The 14,998-nt window shown below is 44.7% G+C and overlaps 2 protein-coding genes across 3 annotated transcripts; both read left to right on the forward strand.

The window, feature by feature from the left end:
• The first annotated feature begins 21 nt into the window (after positions 1-21).
• sars2 (seryl-tRNA synthetase 2, mitochondrial) lies at positions 22-7,499 on the forward strand. Its single transcript, XM_010898661.4, has 16 exons — positions 22-321; positions 1,654-1,749; positions 1,872-1,901; positions 1,995-2,135; positions 2,428-2,482; positions 2,582-2,645; positions 3,391-3,496; positions 3,664-3,711; positions 4,248-4,356; positions 4,495-4,540; positions 4,631-4,718; positions 5,708-5,820; positions 6,291-6,384; positions 6,695-6,787; positions 7,023-7,088; positions 7,200-7,499. The coding sequence occupies exons 1-16, from the start codon at positions 52-54 to the stop codon at positions 7,338-7,340; spliced, it is 1,560 nt and encodes a 519-aa protein (XP_010896963.2). The 5' UTR covers positions 22-51; the 3' UTR covers positions 7,341-7,499.
• Positions 7,500-7,968: 469 nt separating this feature from the next.
• On the forward strand, positions 7,969-14,830 carry LOC105026882 (golgin subfamily A member 6-like protein 22). 2 transcript variants are annotated; one of them, XM_010898658.5, is made up of 6 exons: positions 7,969-8,162; positions 9,639-9,679; positions 9,825-9,900; positions 10,069-10,131; positions 10,576-11,564; positions 11,924-14,830. In XM_010898658.5, exons 1-6 carry the CDS (start codon positions 8,117-8,119, stop codon positions 11,993-11,995), a joined length of 1,287 nt encoding a protein of 428 aa, XP_010896960.2. In that variant the 5' UTR covers positions 7,969-8,116; the 3' UTR covers positions 11,996-14,830. The 2 variants fall into 2 exon arrangements, with proteins under 2 accessions (XP_010896960.2, XP_010896961.2); XM_010898659.4 differs by having other exon boundaries at positions 10,072-10,131.
• Positions 14,831-14,998: the final 168 nt, after the last annotated feature.

The following is a 14,998-nucleotide window of genomic DNA, read 5'->3' on the forward strand; positions in this document are numbered from 1 at the left end:
TTTATTTGGTTCCGCCTCTCCTATTAACATATCCTACTTCCGCATTGGAACATGGCGACTTGCATTGGCATAGTTGCAAGGCTTGGCACATTGAATGTCCTTAAACCGGTTTCAAGACACTTTGCAAAGCAGGGAATAAATGTATTTACTCCCAGCCGCTCCACTCATGAGTTGCGAAGTAGTCTGTATGAACATGTACGCGATGGCTACAGTGACAAACCAGACCTGGACATGCGACTTGTGTGCGAAGAGACTGACCAGGTCATTGCCAATGTGGAGAGTCGTAAAGGTGATCTGCGGGGCGAAGATGTCAGGGAGATTGTAAGCTTTTCTGTATATCCCGTTCCACCACATCATATTATATACCGTAGATGTAACTTAGTTTTATGGTTTTGTCATGTTCTTGTGTAATTCAATTGTATTCTAAATGCAAGAGTAATTGCCTCTGATTTGTTACTTGCTGTCTGCCCTATACCAACACATTAAACAAATCCTATCCACGGCGACGTACAGTTACTGCATTCTGCTCAAGGTAGATGAGTATATTTACTCAACAACATTGTTATAAAATTAGTCACAAATGTTCAAACAGCATCTCAAAATTAAGGTACTTCAACCATTTTGGGGTGTTGTAACAGAGAAAAGCGTTGTCAGGGTAAGGCGGGCGCTGCCGGGCCCATAGGGGTTTGATTGCCAAGTAACCAGAGGTGGCCTTGGGTACGCATGTAGGGTCTGAACTTGAAGGTGGGGATTGGCACTTCCACTTGCTACTCCATTGGCAATAAGGTTGTCTGTCTGAACACTAGGCTGTCTGCAGCATTCTAGGTATGTTGGAGGGGTTTAAGTGGCACAAGAGGGTTGCACTACCGACATGAAGTTGCACTGATCTGGATGTGGCATGACAATTGCCGTGAAAAGTAACTGCAGCCACATTTGTCAAGTGTGACTGAGGTCTCATGGAGTTGACATGCACAAGAAAACAACAGCCTCTTGTTGTGGCTGTATTTTTAACCTGTTGTGTTTTCATCAGGCTGTGATGAGTAATTGGAGATCTGAATGCCGTCTACAGATACGCTACGAAAGCTGGCTTGATGAAAACAATTCTGTTTTCCAGACAATACTTTTTTGGTCACTTGTACATTTTGTTTTTATCTATACCTTTTCTTTTTGGACTGAAATTAGATGTGTAACTAAGGCAAATAATGTTATACATTTTTCAAATCACCCTCCCCTCCATCATTTTGACAATATAACATTTTCAAAGATAACTAATAGGAATCAGATTTACTGCTTTCTAAGCTGTAGGCCAAAGATAACTAGTCACAGAAGTCCTGTCTACCGCTCAGGCACTGAAAGAGGTATGTGCACACAACACAGGAAAACCCAGGAGTACTATTTAAGAGACCTCATGAAGCAAGGCACTCCCTCAGGGCCTGTCATATTGTTGGCTTTGCTATTGACCGGAATGTTCCCAATATGGAAGTTTCATTTGACGACGACCCAAGCTGGGAGAGCACAACCCAGCGGAGGGAGCAATACAAGCTGCTTGTCAGGAAACGTTCCAAGCCTTTAGAATAGTTTCAGACTGAAAGCCGGAATCTGCTATATCACTCTGATTCGTTAGCTAACCTGTGGTGTGTGTTTGTTTTGCAGGTGTGTGTTTGGAAGCAGCTTGAAGCCGTGCGCAGGGACATCACCCAGCTGGAGGAGCAGAAGAAAGTGATCAGCGACAGAGTGCGGGCTCTTGTGGTGAGTTGAGGTATACGGTACCCATAGCTGTGCTCCACAGCAACGTGTCTTTGCGTTACCACAAGATATTTGTCTTTGTGTGGAAACACTCGTGATCGTCACTGTTTGCTTTATTTTCACAGGATCAGAATGACAAGAAGACCCTGGCTAATGTAAGCGATTGCAGTGGTTTTATGTTGTTTCATTGTCCAGGCCGAACGGAAAGAACATACCTGTGAGGAAAGAAACCCTCTTACTGCCCTTAGATTCCGGAGTTCCAGCAGGCGACCAGGGAGGGGCGGGACATCCGCCTGCGGCTGGTTCAGCTGTACCCACGGGAGAGTGAGCTGGAACAGGAGCACTACAACCGAGCCCTAAGACTGCCCAACACTACACACCCTGATGTGGTGAGAACACACTCTGAAAAACTGCTTTAGGCTACACACACACACTATATTTTTTTTCAGGCATCAGAGGGAGCATAGATTTGTAACAATATTGTTTCAGGCGTCTTATGCTTCATTGGACAGGAAAGTGGTGGAAGATAGAGGTGGGAATTTCCGCTGAAAGAGCGGTGGGCCGGATGCTGCACCACCCCAGGCCACTAGATGCAGACTTTCAACTACTTTGGTGTTTTTGGAAAAGGTATTGGTTTGGAGCTCTGGTTTCATTGTCCAACATCCCGTATTCCTCTTTCAGCCAATCGGAGATGAGAGCCAAGCAAGAGTGTTGGAGCTGATTGGACAGAAGCCTGGTAAGTAGACATAGCGACACAATAACATCCTGTCCTCTTGATCTCATAGACTTCTACAGTAGAACATTGTTTTGATATTCTGTTTTCCTTTTTCATCAGTGTTTGCCTTCAAACCCAGGGGGCACCTAGAGATCGGGGAGGAGCTGGGTCTTATCAGACAGAGGTTTGCTTCTCTATGGTGTATTAATACTGGGGGAAAAAGACTGTTTAGTTGCAGGACAGAAAGCTTTTATTCCAAACTCTTTTCTATGTGACTTTTAATCTGTTGAGTTACCGAAGAGTAAGAGCATTTAGCTGACTTTAAAAATATGTTCTTGCAATCTTAGATTTCAGGAAAGTATTGATCCCAACACACATCTGTAAATTGCCAGCTCTTCCATCAGGAATGAAGTCTGCAAGGGTTCCTTGCCAGGCCGCTTATCACTCAGCAGCTTTTAAAGATCAAGATGTTCTCTTTTGCAAAACTTTTGACACCTAACTGCACCCTGAAACCAAAAGCATTTCCTAATGAGCATGATGGAAGAAGAGGCTAATTCAGTGAGATTCATTCTAATTTCTAATGTCTCATTTTGTCTTTGTCTCCCCTGCTCCACTCCCTTATATTGCTCCACAATATACCGGTCTCGGTTCATTCTGATCTGTTTATCGTTGAGTGTTTTTGCTGAAGGCCTACTGGTAGACATAAACAAACCATTAACGGTGAAGTCAAACCACAGGTGTTCACCAGAGTCAACCTCAGGTGTTACGGTTATCAGATGCTTCAGGGCGTGTCATTAGTAAATTAGGATGTTTTAAAGCAGGATCGCAGCTAGATTTTCAGATTATAAATATTTTGATTTACCTCCCCAAGGATTTCTAAAGTGTTTATGGTGTTAATTATGACTTGCGGTCTGCTCTTCTTTCCGCAGGCGTCTAGCTCACATCTCAGGTCACAGGTCGTACTATCTCAGGGGAGCAGGGGCCAGACTCCAGTCGGCCCTTCAGAACTTTGCCCTGGAGACTCTGCAGCGACGGGTGCGTGCCTGCGTGTGTGTGCGTGCGTGTGTGCGCGCGTGTGTGTATATGGTTGAGTGGGTCATTCTCTCTGTCGTCATATAGAATGTTGTTGAATGTATCTGCAAATTTGAGGTGGTAATTTCTACCTACTTTGATGGGCAATCCTCTGTTTTTCCTCCACTCAGGGGTTCATACCAATGGTAGTTCCGGATATTCTGAAGGGGGCTGTGTTTGTGAGTATCTGCCTTTATCCCTCATGCACACTGTCACACTCAGTGGCCAGCCTCTCAGGTACAGCCTCTTGCACCCCTAACCCTGGAACAAGCTGAGTTCGTTGAGGTATGGATATCCGAGGTGTGGTAAAAACCTTCCACAGGGGACGTTTTTCAAAGCCGACTCGACGGCGTATTCATGCTGGTTTTCCATTTAATCCAAATGAGGCTGGGGTCTGGAGATTGTGCCGGCCCCTCAAGTAAACTAGGATTAGTCAGACCTGGCCATTAGTCAGACGTGGCAATTTTTTTTAACGTACATAATAAGATTCAGTGTTCAAACTGGGAAGAAAGACAGAAGCACTCATGTAAAGTTTTATCTCCTTTTTTGAAAGCAAGGTCTTTTTTGTGTGCGCAATTGACATTTCTTTCTCTCGCTCTCTCTCTCCCTCCTCGCTCTCTCTCTCGCTCTCTCTCCCCTCCCTCTCACTCTCCCCTCCCTCTCTCTCTCTCCTCCCTTTCCTCTCTCTCTGTGTGTGTGTGCCTCTTGTCCACAGGAGGGTTGTGGGATGCAGCCCCACGCCCACAGGTCTCAAGTGTACTCTCTAGACCCCACCCAGTTCCCTGACCTGAATCTGGCCGGCACTGGGGAGGTGGGCATAGCAGGTGAGGGCCAGGGGTCGTGTGTTCGATGGGCAGGGGTGGGGGGCTATGTAGTGATGGTGGGGACGATCATTTTTTAAATCAGGGATGTTCTAGTGTGCCGTTGTCTAGGTAACAATTCAATGTCTTACCCTCTCCCAGGCTATTTCATGGACCACGCTGTTAACCAAAAGGACCTGCCTGTCAGGTGAGACCCCTCCTTGCATATCTCAAGATCACAAAGTCAAATATGTTGTTTATTTTTGTCGCTGATGAGCAGTCCACTTTTCCATTGCAGGTCAGTGTGCAGCAGCACCTGTTACCGGGCTGAGACCGACACCGGCCGGGAAACCTGGGGTCTTTACCGGGTACACCACTTCAACAAGGTGACGCCAATCAATCAATCAATCAAATGTATTTATAAATCCATTTTTACATCAGCAGATGTCATAAAGTGCTTTTAGAAAACACCCGGCCTTAAACCCCAAGGAGCAAACAACAGTAGTGTTGAATTTCACTGGCTAGGAAAAACTCCTTAAGAAGACCGAAATTTTGGAAGAAACCTAGAGAGGACCCAGGCTCAGAGGGGTGACCAGTCGTCTTCTGGCTGTGCCGGGTGAACATATTAAGAGTACAAATTGTAATAATTAATAAATGCATGTGGGCTGAGTCCAGAGTCTATGTAAACTTAGTCCAGGTCGGAAGCATGACCAGATGGACAAGGACAGGGACAACATGGGGGAGGAGAAGGTGTCAGCACAGTGGCAGCTGAAATCGTCCGGTATCATCTTGATCTGCAACACAACCAGGAGGACTTTGGACAGGGACAGCAATGGGTCTTTCAAGCCTGGTACTCCTCAGGTGTGGGCCAGGACCTCATGTCCTCCTAAGTTTAAAACAGCAGGAGACCGGGAACATTTAGAAAATGCATTCCTTAGATCTACAAGGATTTATAGTGGAGAAGGAGAACTGACCCTACTCCCCCAGCACAATAATATAGCAGCGTAAGACCGGTGACACTGTGGCCCTACCCGGAGGAGGCCCTGGATAGGGCCCAACAGGCAGGAAATCAATCCACCTACATTGCCAGGCATCAACCAAAGGGACACCCACCAATCGCAACCCCCCTGAATGAGGGTAGAGTATTGCCAGCAGGGTACAGCCCAATTGCACAGGTGCGCAACAGAGAGACAACAACAAGCCAGTTTCTCCACCCCCCAATGGCATTGGAGGGAGGGCATCCCAGTGGCGATGAGAGCCCGCCTTGCAAGACGCCAGACAAAGCCACATAGGTCACGGTCAGCCGAAGACCAACTTGTCTGCCATGTTTTAACGCTGTTCGTTCCCTCCGTCTGCCGCGTGCGTGTCCGTCCAGGTGGAGATGTTCGGCGTGACCGCGGATGAGACGGGGGACGAGAGCTCTCAGATGCTGGAGGAGTTCCTCTGCCTGCAGAAGGAGATCTTCTCGGCCCTGGATCTTCACTACAGGTGAGGGGTGTTCTGGGTCATATGGTGTGGATGGATAGATGCGTGTCAGTGAATGATTTGAGAGTCAGTGTTTTTTAAACACCTGTATATTTACTATATATGTATTTTTGTGTTGTCAGAATAACCTTTTATTTGCCGAAACAGTGAAATGGTGCTTGTACGGTAAACAGGATATACAGACAAAACACTATAAACAGGATATACAGACAAAACACTATAAACAGGATATACAGACAGGGACCATAAGCAGGGCCTACAGACAGGGACCATAAGCAGGGCCTACAGACAGGGACCATAAGCAGGGCCTACAGACAGGGACCATAAGCAGGGCCTACAGACAGGGACCATAAGCAGGGCCTACAGACAGGGACCAAGAACAGAGAATACACATATTATTTCCTGACATCTCAACTCTGCTCACATACCCTGAATGAATGTCTTTTGACTAATCCTCTGCTGTCGACCCGTAGAGTGCTGGACATGCCAACTCAGGAGCTGGGTCGTCCAGCACACAGGAAATACGACATTGAGGCCTGGATGCCAGGGAGGAACAGCTTTGGAGAGGTGGGAATAATGACACCACCAACAATCAACTATATGCTGGATAAGTGGGTCTCCAACCTCTCCAGGGACCATTCCATGTGTTAGATGTATTCCAGAGCTAGCACACCTGAATCAACTCGGCGATGAATCGTCAAGCCCTTGACTATTTCACATGACTGTTTCAGATGAGAGAGTTCAGGGCTTACAACCAAACTGTTAGCTGCACGTGGGACCACAGGAGATCTCAGAACCCCTGTCTTAGTGGTGTTTATGATTGTCTGTCCTGGAATCCCGCCCTGATGTTTCTGTTTCTTCTTTGGCCGTGCTTTAGATCTCCAGCGGTTCCAACTGCACCGACTATCAGAGTCGACGCCTCAACATTCTCTATGAGCGGGAAGACGGCAGCCTGCAGTATGCTCACACGGTGAGGCTGGGTAGAGGCCAACACGTTCTTCAAAGGCCATGAAATTCTGTCCTGCTGACGCGCTGAATGCGCTAGCTGACACAAACAGAGAAGAATCCTTGAAGATCAGTTGGTCCATGTGCCACCTCAGTTAGTAGGGTGTGGTGCTTGCTTACGTATACATGCTCTGGACAAGAGCATGTATACGTAAGCTCAAAGGTTATATTGACCACCATTGTTTTCTTCTGTACACCAGGTCAATGCCACAGCATGCGCTATTCCTCGTACCATCATTGCTATACTGGAGACTCACCAGACCAAGGTGAGTGAGGCCATTTGTCCCCAGTACATTGTGTGAATACATGATTGACACAGGTTAGTGATGTCTCTGAATTTTTCTCATTTATCTTTTGTCTCCCCGACACTCACTCAGGAGGGGACGGTGCTTGTTCCTCCGGCTTTGCAGCCCTACCTTGGTTTAGAGGTGATTGAAAAGCCAAAATACTCTCCTTTGACATACATTGGACCAAACCAGCCCAATCGCATATGCCGCCCTGTCTCGAAGCTCAGATGACATCACTGACACACAGAACAACCCTGTTTTCCTTACGGATGTTCACTGCTTCTGTGTAGCTAGGCCATGTAAATATACTTATATCACAGTACTGTTTGTGAATGTGTCAAGATGACATTGAATGTTTGTCTCTTCAAAATAAACTATTAAACAAAGATGTATCACTCAAGTTGATCAATGAATTCCAATCTGCAACCAAGCAGCAGGTTACTTTCAGTGGACACATTTAATCTCAAACAATTCCGAATAATTATTTTTATACTTTCAACCAGGAAGTCAACTGGGTCAATGCGTCTTTGGGCATGCTCATATACTGTTGGTAGCGCATACAAAACAAAAACCTTAGACGATGTAACAACAAAACCTTATAACATGTTAAAATATGGGAGAAATAAAACAGTTTTAAAATTGAACTATAGGTGAAAAAAATAAATATGGGCGGTTTCAATACAATCATTGGGAAGGCTGTCTAAAATAGACTGAATTCAACTAAAATATACGTTTCTGTATTATTCCACCTACCGCATTCTTTCCCGAAACATTACGATACCCAGTCAATGTTTTGTTTGAGTAGGTCAGTCACGAGAGATTAGTTGTGACGCCTGAACCTGGCATCATCTCCCTGACCTGTGGTATTACCTACCTATCTGAGCCGAGCACGGGCGCCTCTGCTCCTCCTAGCGGGTCGTCGCTCGCTCGTCGAGAGCAGTTCCAGAAACAGCCTTATCATTTCAAGGTTATTTTTCGTTACTCAAGGGCCTTTACATTCTGATCCTATGGGAGTATTTATTTTCACGGCGTTGCTCTGGACATTTAGTGGAGGTTAGTAGAATCCTATACCTATTTCAAAGGCTGCTGACCAATCAATATGTGAGCGTATAGTGTGAGCTACAGAAGTAACATATATTTCGATTCTTTAGCGATCCTATTCTAAAAGCATATTAAAGGCGTTTTACTGATAGCTTTGTTTGGGACATAATGGTACATAATATGTGACCGTTTCCTATGATTTCTGTGAGCAGAATGTTTATGTTTGAGTCTGTATGTTGATTTGTATTCTACATAGGCCTATTAAATACAGCGGATGGGAGAATGCAATGTGTGACAGAATACGAAACGCATAAAAAGGGCAATTTTTATAAAATATATTCGCTTTAGGCTATCGATAGGAACAAGGTAAACTGGATTGTTACATAATTTAAAGCGCACCGCTGGTAGGTCTCATCCTAAACCTGTTAGGTGTCCATATTCACCTGTGATTGAAGTCTACATAGTCTGTCATCACACTGGCGCTTAATAATACTCGTATAAAGTCTGATATAAGGATTAAATAAATCAAGGCTGATACTAAACATACACCCCTCCAAACCTAATTGGGAGGATGTTGTCGGGGGCGGCGCACAGGTGAATAGGGAAACAGCACGCGTGCGCTTCTGTAACTAACGTTGCGGTCTGTCCGCGTGAGATAAAAGAAACTGTACGCTGTAGCCAGTTTATGATGCGCGTGGTGTTTCAACGATGTCTGAAAATGCCATAATGTTGCCTGCCCACGTTTCCATGGTTTGACGCAAACACTTTTGCATCAGTTGCAGTGCCTTTCGGGAAGTCTATTGCACGGATCTACAAGTGTGATAAATGGTTCAGGCACCACGTATTTATGTGAAATCGGAGGGTTTTATTTAACGACGACTGAGTTATGCCTTCTGGTTCAGTACGAAAAGTAGTTCCAATAGACACTGCGTGTGTGAACGAACATGCAGTATAATCTACTGTCCGCTTGCCAATTTTCTAGGCAAGAGTTGACGTGAGGCTGGTAAAGCCAATAAACTGGGGATTGAAGCTTTTAGGACCTATGCGTCCCAGCTTAGAAACCGGAACACTCTCACCCACGCAGGCTACAGTCCCATGCTGCTCCCACGAGCATCTGAAGTCCTATGGGTGACCTCCATTGTCAATAATCGATAAAAAAAAATATCCCTGCGTAACTCCTTGCGAAAGAGAAGACCACTGACCCTGTTTTTGAACGTATGCCATGGAGATTTCCCTTTTCTATTTTCTGCTTATGTGACGGTCCTGTCCGTAATGAAGAAATGGATCCTGTTTCTTTTAGGTCCAACACGACAATTACTTTCTATTCTGTTCCTGGTCGTCTCTGATTCCTTCCGATAGTGATGTTGTCAAAATGTGCAATTAATTTGAAAGACCACATTTTAATCTCTTGTTCTCTCTCACTCACTCTCTACTCTATCACCCTGATTGTCTCTCGGCCTCTTGTTCCCTCTCCCTGTCTCTCCCTAGTGGGATGTCTGCCACTATCCTCACCTCCTGTGGATGGAAAGGTCAGACAAAAATCATTTGTGTGATATCTATGACATTTGCATGACATATGTCATAACCCTGCCAAATATATCCGCTTAGTTTTTTTCTGCATTCTTTTGTGTGTGTGTGTGTGTGTGCGTGCGTGTGTGTGTGTGGGTACTGCAGGTAACTGATTGTTTTCAGGACTCTCTGAAGGGTAATGGAGCTGTTCCGCATCCTGGTTGTGAGACGCAACTAACAGGTGACATGACAACTCCCATCTCCTGTCACCTCAAACCCTCGCTCAGCGGCACCGACACAAACCATGTTCAGCCGATACTATTCGATATCTAAATGATTAAACAATTTCCTCCTTATGATCCTGATTCTAGAAACCCCCAGCCAAGTTGTAATGAGCCATGTTTTTTAGCAGGTAATGCGTTACAAAGGCACCAGGGCCTGTTGAGGGAACTGCAGGAGCTTGCCCAGGACGGTAAGTCTCGCTGTGGTTCTTAGCTGGTATCTTACCACTCGGTACTGGCTTAGCCTGGGTCCCAAGCGGTTTGTTAAAGGTAGGGGAAAACGCACGACCGGTTAGGTGAGGTGTCGGCTGGTGGAGCGAAAACAATTGTAAAGGGTAAGAAAGCCACACACTGGTATGCTCAGATTGCAATAATTTAATACCAGCGTTTGACGTTTAAACTGTCTTCTTCAGGTTATCGTGAATCATGCCAATCCCTGCTACCCCAAGCCTAGCAGATGTGATAACACACGCTTATAGGCCCAGGCTAGAGCCAGGAGGACAAGTGTAATGGAATCTCAGAATTGACTAATTAAGAGAAGCCATCGTATTGTAGTAAGCTCTCCACTATGCTATGCTGTAATATTATTTAAATTGTACAGTAAATAACCACCTCAAATTATTTATTTCTCTCAGAGAGGGAGAGGGAGCAGGAGTTCAGGAGGAAGAAGGAGCTGTATGAGGGGAACCAGTCTGAGGGAGAGAAGAGCCAAGAAGAGAGAGAGGAGAAGAACAATGAACTGAGGATGAAAAAAGTGACAGAGGAGGAGGAAGCAAAGGTAGAAATGATGGACAGAACAAAGGACGAGATGAGGGAGGAGCCCAGACTAGAGGAGAAAAGTGCTGATGAGGAGGAGAGCACCAAAGAGCTAGAGGAGCTCCTCGCGGCTGAAATCACAAAGAAAGCGGAGGAGGAAAACGATGACAGGGAACTTGAGGAACTGCTCAAAGAGCTTAAAAAGAAAAGGTACGAGTCGGCGAAGGAAAAAGAGCTCCAGCAAGGGTCAGAAGCTGAGGAGGAGAGAAGGAAGAAAGAGGAGGAAGAGAAGGAGGAACAGAGAAAGGGAGAGAAAAGGCGTCTAGAAATCCTTGAAAGTGAAGAGAAGAAACGCAGCGAAGAGAGAAAGAACAACGAGGTGGAGCTCCTCGTGGAGAAAGAGAAGGTGGAGCGAGAGCTCAAAGAGCTTCTGAAAGAACAGGATAGCAAGAAGAATGCAGAGAAGGAGAAAGAGAGAGAGGAAAAACAGGAGGAACTAGAGGAGCTCCTTAAAAAAATGAAACACGTCAAAGAGGAGGAGCAAGAAGAAGAGGAGGAGAAAAATAGAGAGAAAGCCAGGGAGGCGGAGACGGTGAACGGACATGGTCAGGAGCAGGTTGCCACTCCTCGGGAACTGGGGACGGAAGCTGGAGAGGACGACGATGTGAAGGAGCCTCAGCAGAAACGAATGATGGAGAAAGCGAGTGATGAAAGCACCCGGCAATTTGAAAAGGAAAGGTACAGGGACAATGATGATGATGATGAAGAAGATGAGGATGTGGAGGAGGAAGACTGGGAAGAGGAAGAGTCAGATGTGGAGAGAAAGGATAATGATGATGATGATGATGCTGAGAAGGATGAAGGAGATGTAAGTAGGTTGGAGTCAACAGATTGTGAAAGTGATGCTGTAATCACTGACTGTTTGTCTATAATCATTAACTGACTGTATGTCTGTAAACACTGATTTGTGTCTCTGTCTGTAATCACTGACTGTCTGTGATCACTGACTGTCTGTCTGTAATCACTGACTGACTGCCTGTCAGTCTGTCTGTGTAGTACTGTTATCACTAACTGGCTGTCTGTCTGTAATCACTGGCTGTGGCTGTCTGTCTGTGAGCCTGTTTGTGTATGTATGTGTGTCTGTCTCTGTTCGTGTCTGTCTGTCTCTCTGTGTGTGTCTGTCTCTGTGTGTGTGTGTGTGTGTTGACCTACTTTGTGTCTCTGCAGGAGCTTCTGGAGATTGAGGCTGAGCTGCGAAAAGTGACTGCAGAACTTCGAGAGCTACGTAGGGGTCATTAAGGTCGAAATGATCATGCAGATGCATACACACAAACACACACCCACACACCCACACACAACCACACACAGGTAAGATGCCCTGCTAGGCCTAGCTGGTAAAGGTTTGAATCATACGTTCATGTCCAGTTGCGGTCAACTATATAAAAGATGTATGTATACTTGAGTTTGCTTTGGTTGAAATGGCTGCTGTGTGGCACATATATCATACAAACAGCATATTTACAACACACACATTGTACCTGTATTCTGGATTATACAATTATGAATAACATGACACAAGACTTTTTCACATGCGTCACACTCAGAAACATGAACAACTAAATAGATACGTGGATTGATCATAACGCTTTTGATGGCATATATTTCTGTATTGTTGTTCCATTAAACCCCCCCCTCGCAATCAGAGATTACAAGGTCTTTAGACATGTTGCCGTTATCAGAGATTGTTTAGTAAGATGAGAAATCACCATATGTAAAGCTTTCGTTAGGTCAGAGATTGATTAGTTAGGAAGATGTGTATATATGACCTGCTGATGTAAAACTTTGGTTAGGTCATATATTGCTTAGTGAGCAAGATGTAAGATCTGCTAGTGTAAAGCTCTAGTTACATCTGAGTTTCTGAACCCTATCCCAGATGTAAGATCTGCTAGTGTAAAGCTCTAGTTACATCTGAGTTTCTGAACCTTCTCCCAGATGTAAGATCTGCTAGTGTAAAGCTCTAGTTACATCTGAGTTTCTGAACCTTCTTCCAGATGTAAGATCTGCTGGTGTTCCGTACACATTTTCAAAGCTTGAGGATTTGTTGACTAATTGAATCAGCTGTACACTTATAGGGTTAAAACAAATACCTGAAATGTCAGAGTGGAGAGGATTGGGAAACCCAGGCTACATTTCAGGATTTAAGGTCTTTCAATGGCATAGCGGTCCTCTTTACAACTTGTCCTATGTATATAGATGTTGTGCAATAATGAAATGTGAGCTTTGTTGCTGTCACTTTAACTCTGTTATAATATTGACCATATTGATTCATGTGATTGAGTTCCATGTGTTTGTATTGACAAAATGTCAGGGTTATGTTTAATCTGGCTCATGCACTGTTAATGTTAGACTGTTAATGAAGAAACCGGGGTGACAATGAGAATGAACATGACAATGGGGACCTCGGTAGTAAGAGATGTCATAGTGTTTCCGAAGCTATGAAAGCCAAGTACAGTGGTCATAACTTGGGGTTCAACTGAGGTTGGTCCCCACGGAGTTCTTAAACCCCCCCCCCCCCCCAAAAAAAAAAACCCATAATGAATATTAACACCCACCCGGCGCTTCTAAAATATTTTATATCCTCACACAGAAATAAGCCCTGCAATTATATTAGCAACATCTATCATCTATTGTAATCTAACAGTACACTTCAGAGCCTATGAAAGGAATGGTCTGAGGAACGACGGGGTACTCCTCACACTGTGATAATCATGTTAGATGTCTAAACTACAGACCCTAAACGTTATCTTTTTGATCGTTAGCAACATGTTGTTTGCTTGAATGTCCCCCTCCCCCCAACAAAAAAAAAAGGCTTTCACTGCCAAGGGTTTAGTCCAATAATAGTCTAACTTTTACACCTGACCATGTTAATAAACCCAGCGCTCCACATCCATTCAACACTGTTGTGGGAGTCAGATTTGCTGGGCTCTTATTTGGATTATGGGACCTAGCTCAATTGAACCCCTGGTCGTAACGTACTGATTTTACAAGTATAGTAGAAATGGTCCGCAACAAGATTTGCAGGGTTTTTCCTGACACTCAGGCCTTTCCGTTTGCTAGTTTGGTCACCCAGGTGGACAAGGTCATAGAAATAGAATGAATCGATCTGTCCATCCTAGTAATTCTACTTCTATGCCCAGGGTCAAGACACCACCCCAGTTTTTCACCCAGCTTTGCACTCTTATCTCAATCAGCCAAGGAGGTCTAAAGCAGGGAGAGACGATGACAAGCCATCTCTAGTATCTGGTAGTAATAAACGCTGAAGACTGTTTTAAAACCTTTTTAAGGTGGCGGGTTAAATATAATCGTTTCGTTGTTTCATGTGATCACTGGTACGTAGCAGCCTTGTTTGAATGAGACGTCCTGGGAAACAGTACCCCCTTGTGTCCATTCAGTAGTGGTGCACTGCTCTCTGCAAGTTGGCAAGGGTTTACACGAGTGGTGACCATTTATGGCAGTTACGTTCATAAAAACATTAACTCATGATATAACATATGAAGCTATACAAATCTACATAATAACGTATGCAATAAAGCCAAATATATCATCATGCATTTCAGTAAATGTCCTTTATTAACTTCAAATTCAACATTAATGGACTTTTAAATATCAGTCATCCCTTTTCTATTGGACATTGATTCACGGTGACATTGTTACACTGGTTTCTCTCTGGGGATGTGTCCGAAAAATGACAGGAAAGCCAGCACACGGCCAATGCTCCGGACTAAACGCTATATTTAGATTAACGTTTCCTCTAGATTAATTAATCTTATTTTAAAGTGTTCTTTACTAGCCCGGTTACCTGCACTTTTACGGTTGTGTAACAAAGCCAACACGCCTACTTTATAAATGGAATCAACATGATGCGAGAAGTCGAGCTGAGTCCACTCGGTGTCCTGAGATTAACTTAAGAATGTACACATGTTCAACATTAAGAAATGTATTTACCAAAACGGGTAGTAGGAAGTGAGTGGACTGAACAGGAGACATTCGCTGGAGGTCAACGTCTGTGCTGTTATTTGTGCCTGCTGTATCTTTTGTGCTGCCTGTCGATCAATAAAAGCACAGTCTATGATACTACTGAATGCCGGCTTCTTCTTATTGCTCGATAGCAGTAGCAAAACCCCAACATGTCTGGGTATGTCATGGAGGATGAGCCATGTCAGGGGTACAGGGGCAAATGTTGAACCCATGATGTAGGGTCAAGTCCTTCTGACCGTGTCATCTTATTCACTGTGGCCTAAA

Source organism: Esox lucius, chromosome 1 (genome assembly GCF_011004845.1).
Source record: "Esox lucius isolate fEsoLuc1 chromosome 1, fEsoLuc1.pri, whole genome shotgun sequence".
NCBI lineage: Eukaryota > Metazoa > Chordata > Actinopteri > Esociformes > Esocidae > Esox > Esox lucius.

Coding starts and splice junctions, on each gene's coding strand:
- sars2 (XM_010898661.4), top strand. CDS start 52: ATGGCGACTTGCATTGGCATAGTTGCAAGGCTTGGCACATTGAATGTC. Junction 1,902..1,994: donor ACAAGAAGACCCTGGCTAAT/GTAAGCGATTGC, acceptor TACTGCCCTTAG/ATTCCGGAGTTCCAGCAGGC. Junction 4,541..4,630: donor CAAAAGGACCTGCCTGTCAG/GTGAGACCCCTC, acceptor TTTCCATTGCAG/GTCAGTGTGCAGCAGCACCT.
- LOC105026882 (XM_010898658.5), top strand. CDS start 8,117: ATGGGAGTATTTATTTTCACGGCGTTGCTCTGGACATTTAGTGGAG. Junction 9,680..9,824: donor CACCTCCTGTGGATGGAAAG/GTCAGACAAAAA, acceptor TGGGTACTGCAG/GTAACTGATTGTTTTCAGGA. Junction 9,901..10,068: donor TTGTGAGACGCAACTAACAG/GTGACATGACAA, acceptor CATGTTTTTTAG/CAGGTAATGCGTTACAAAGG.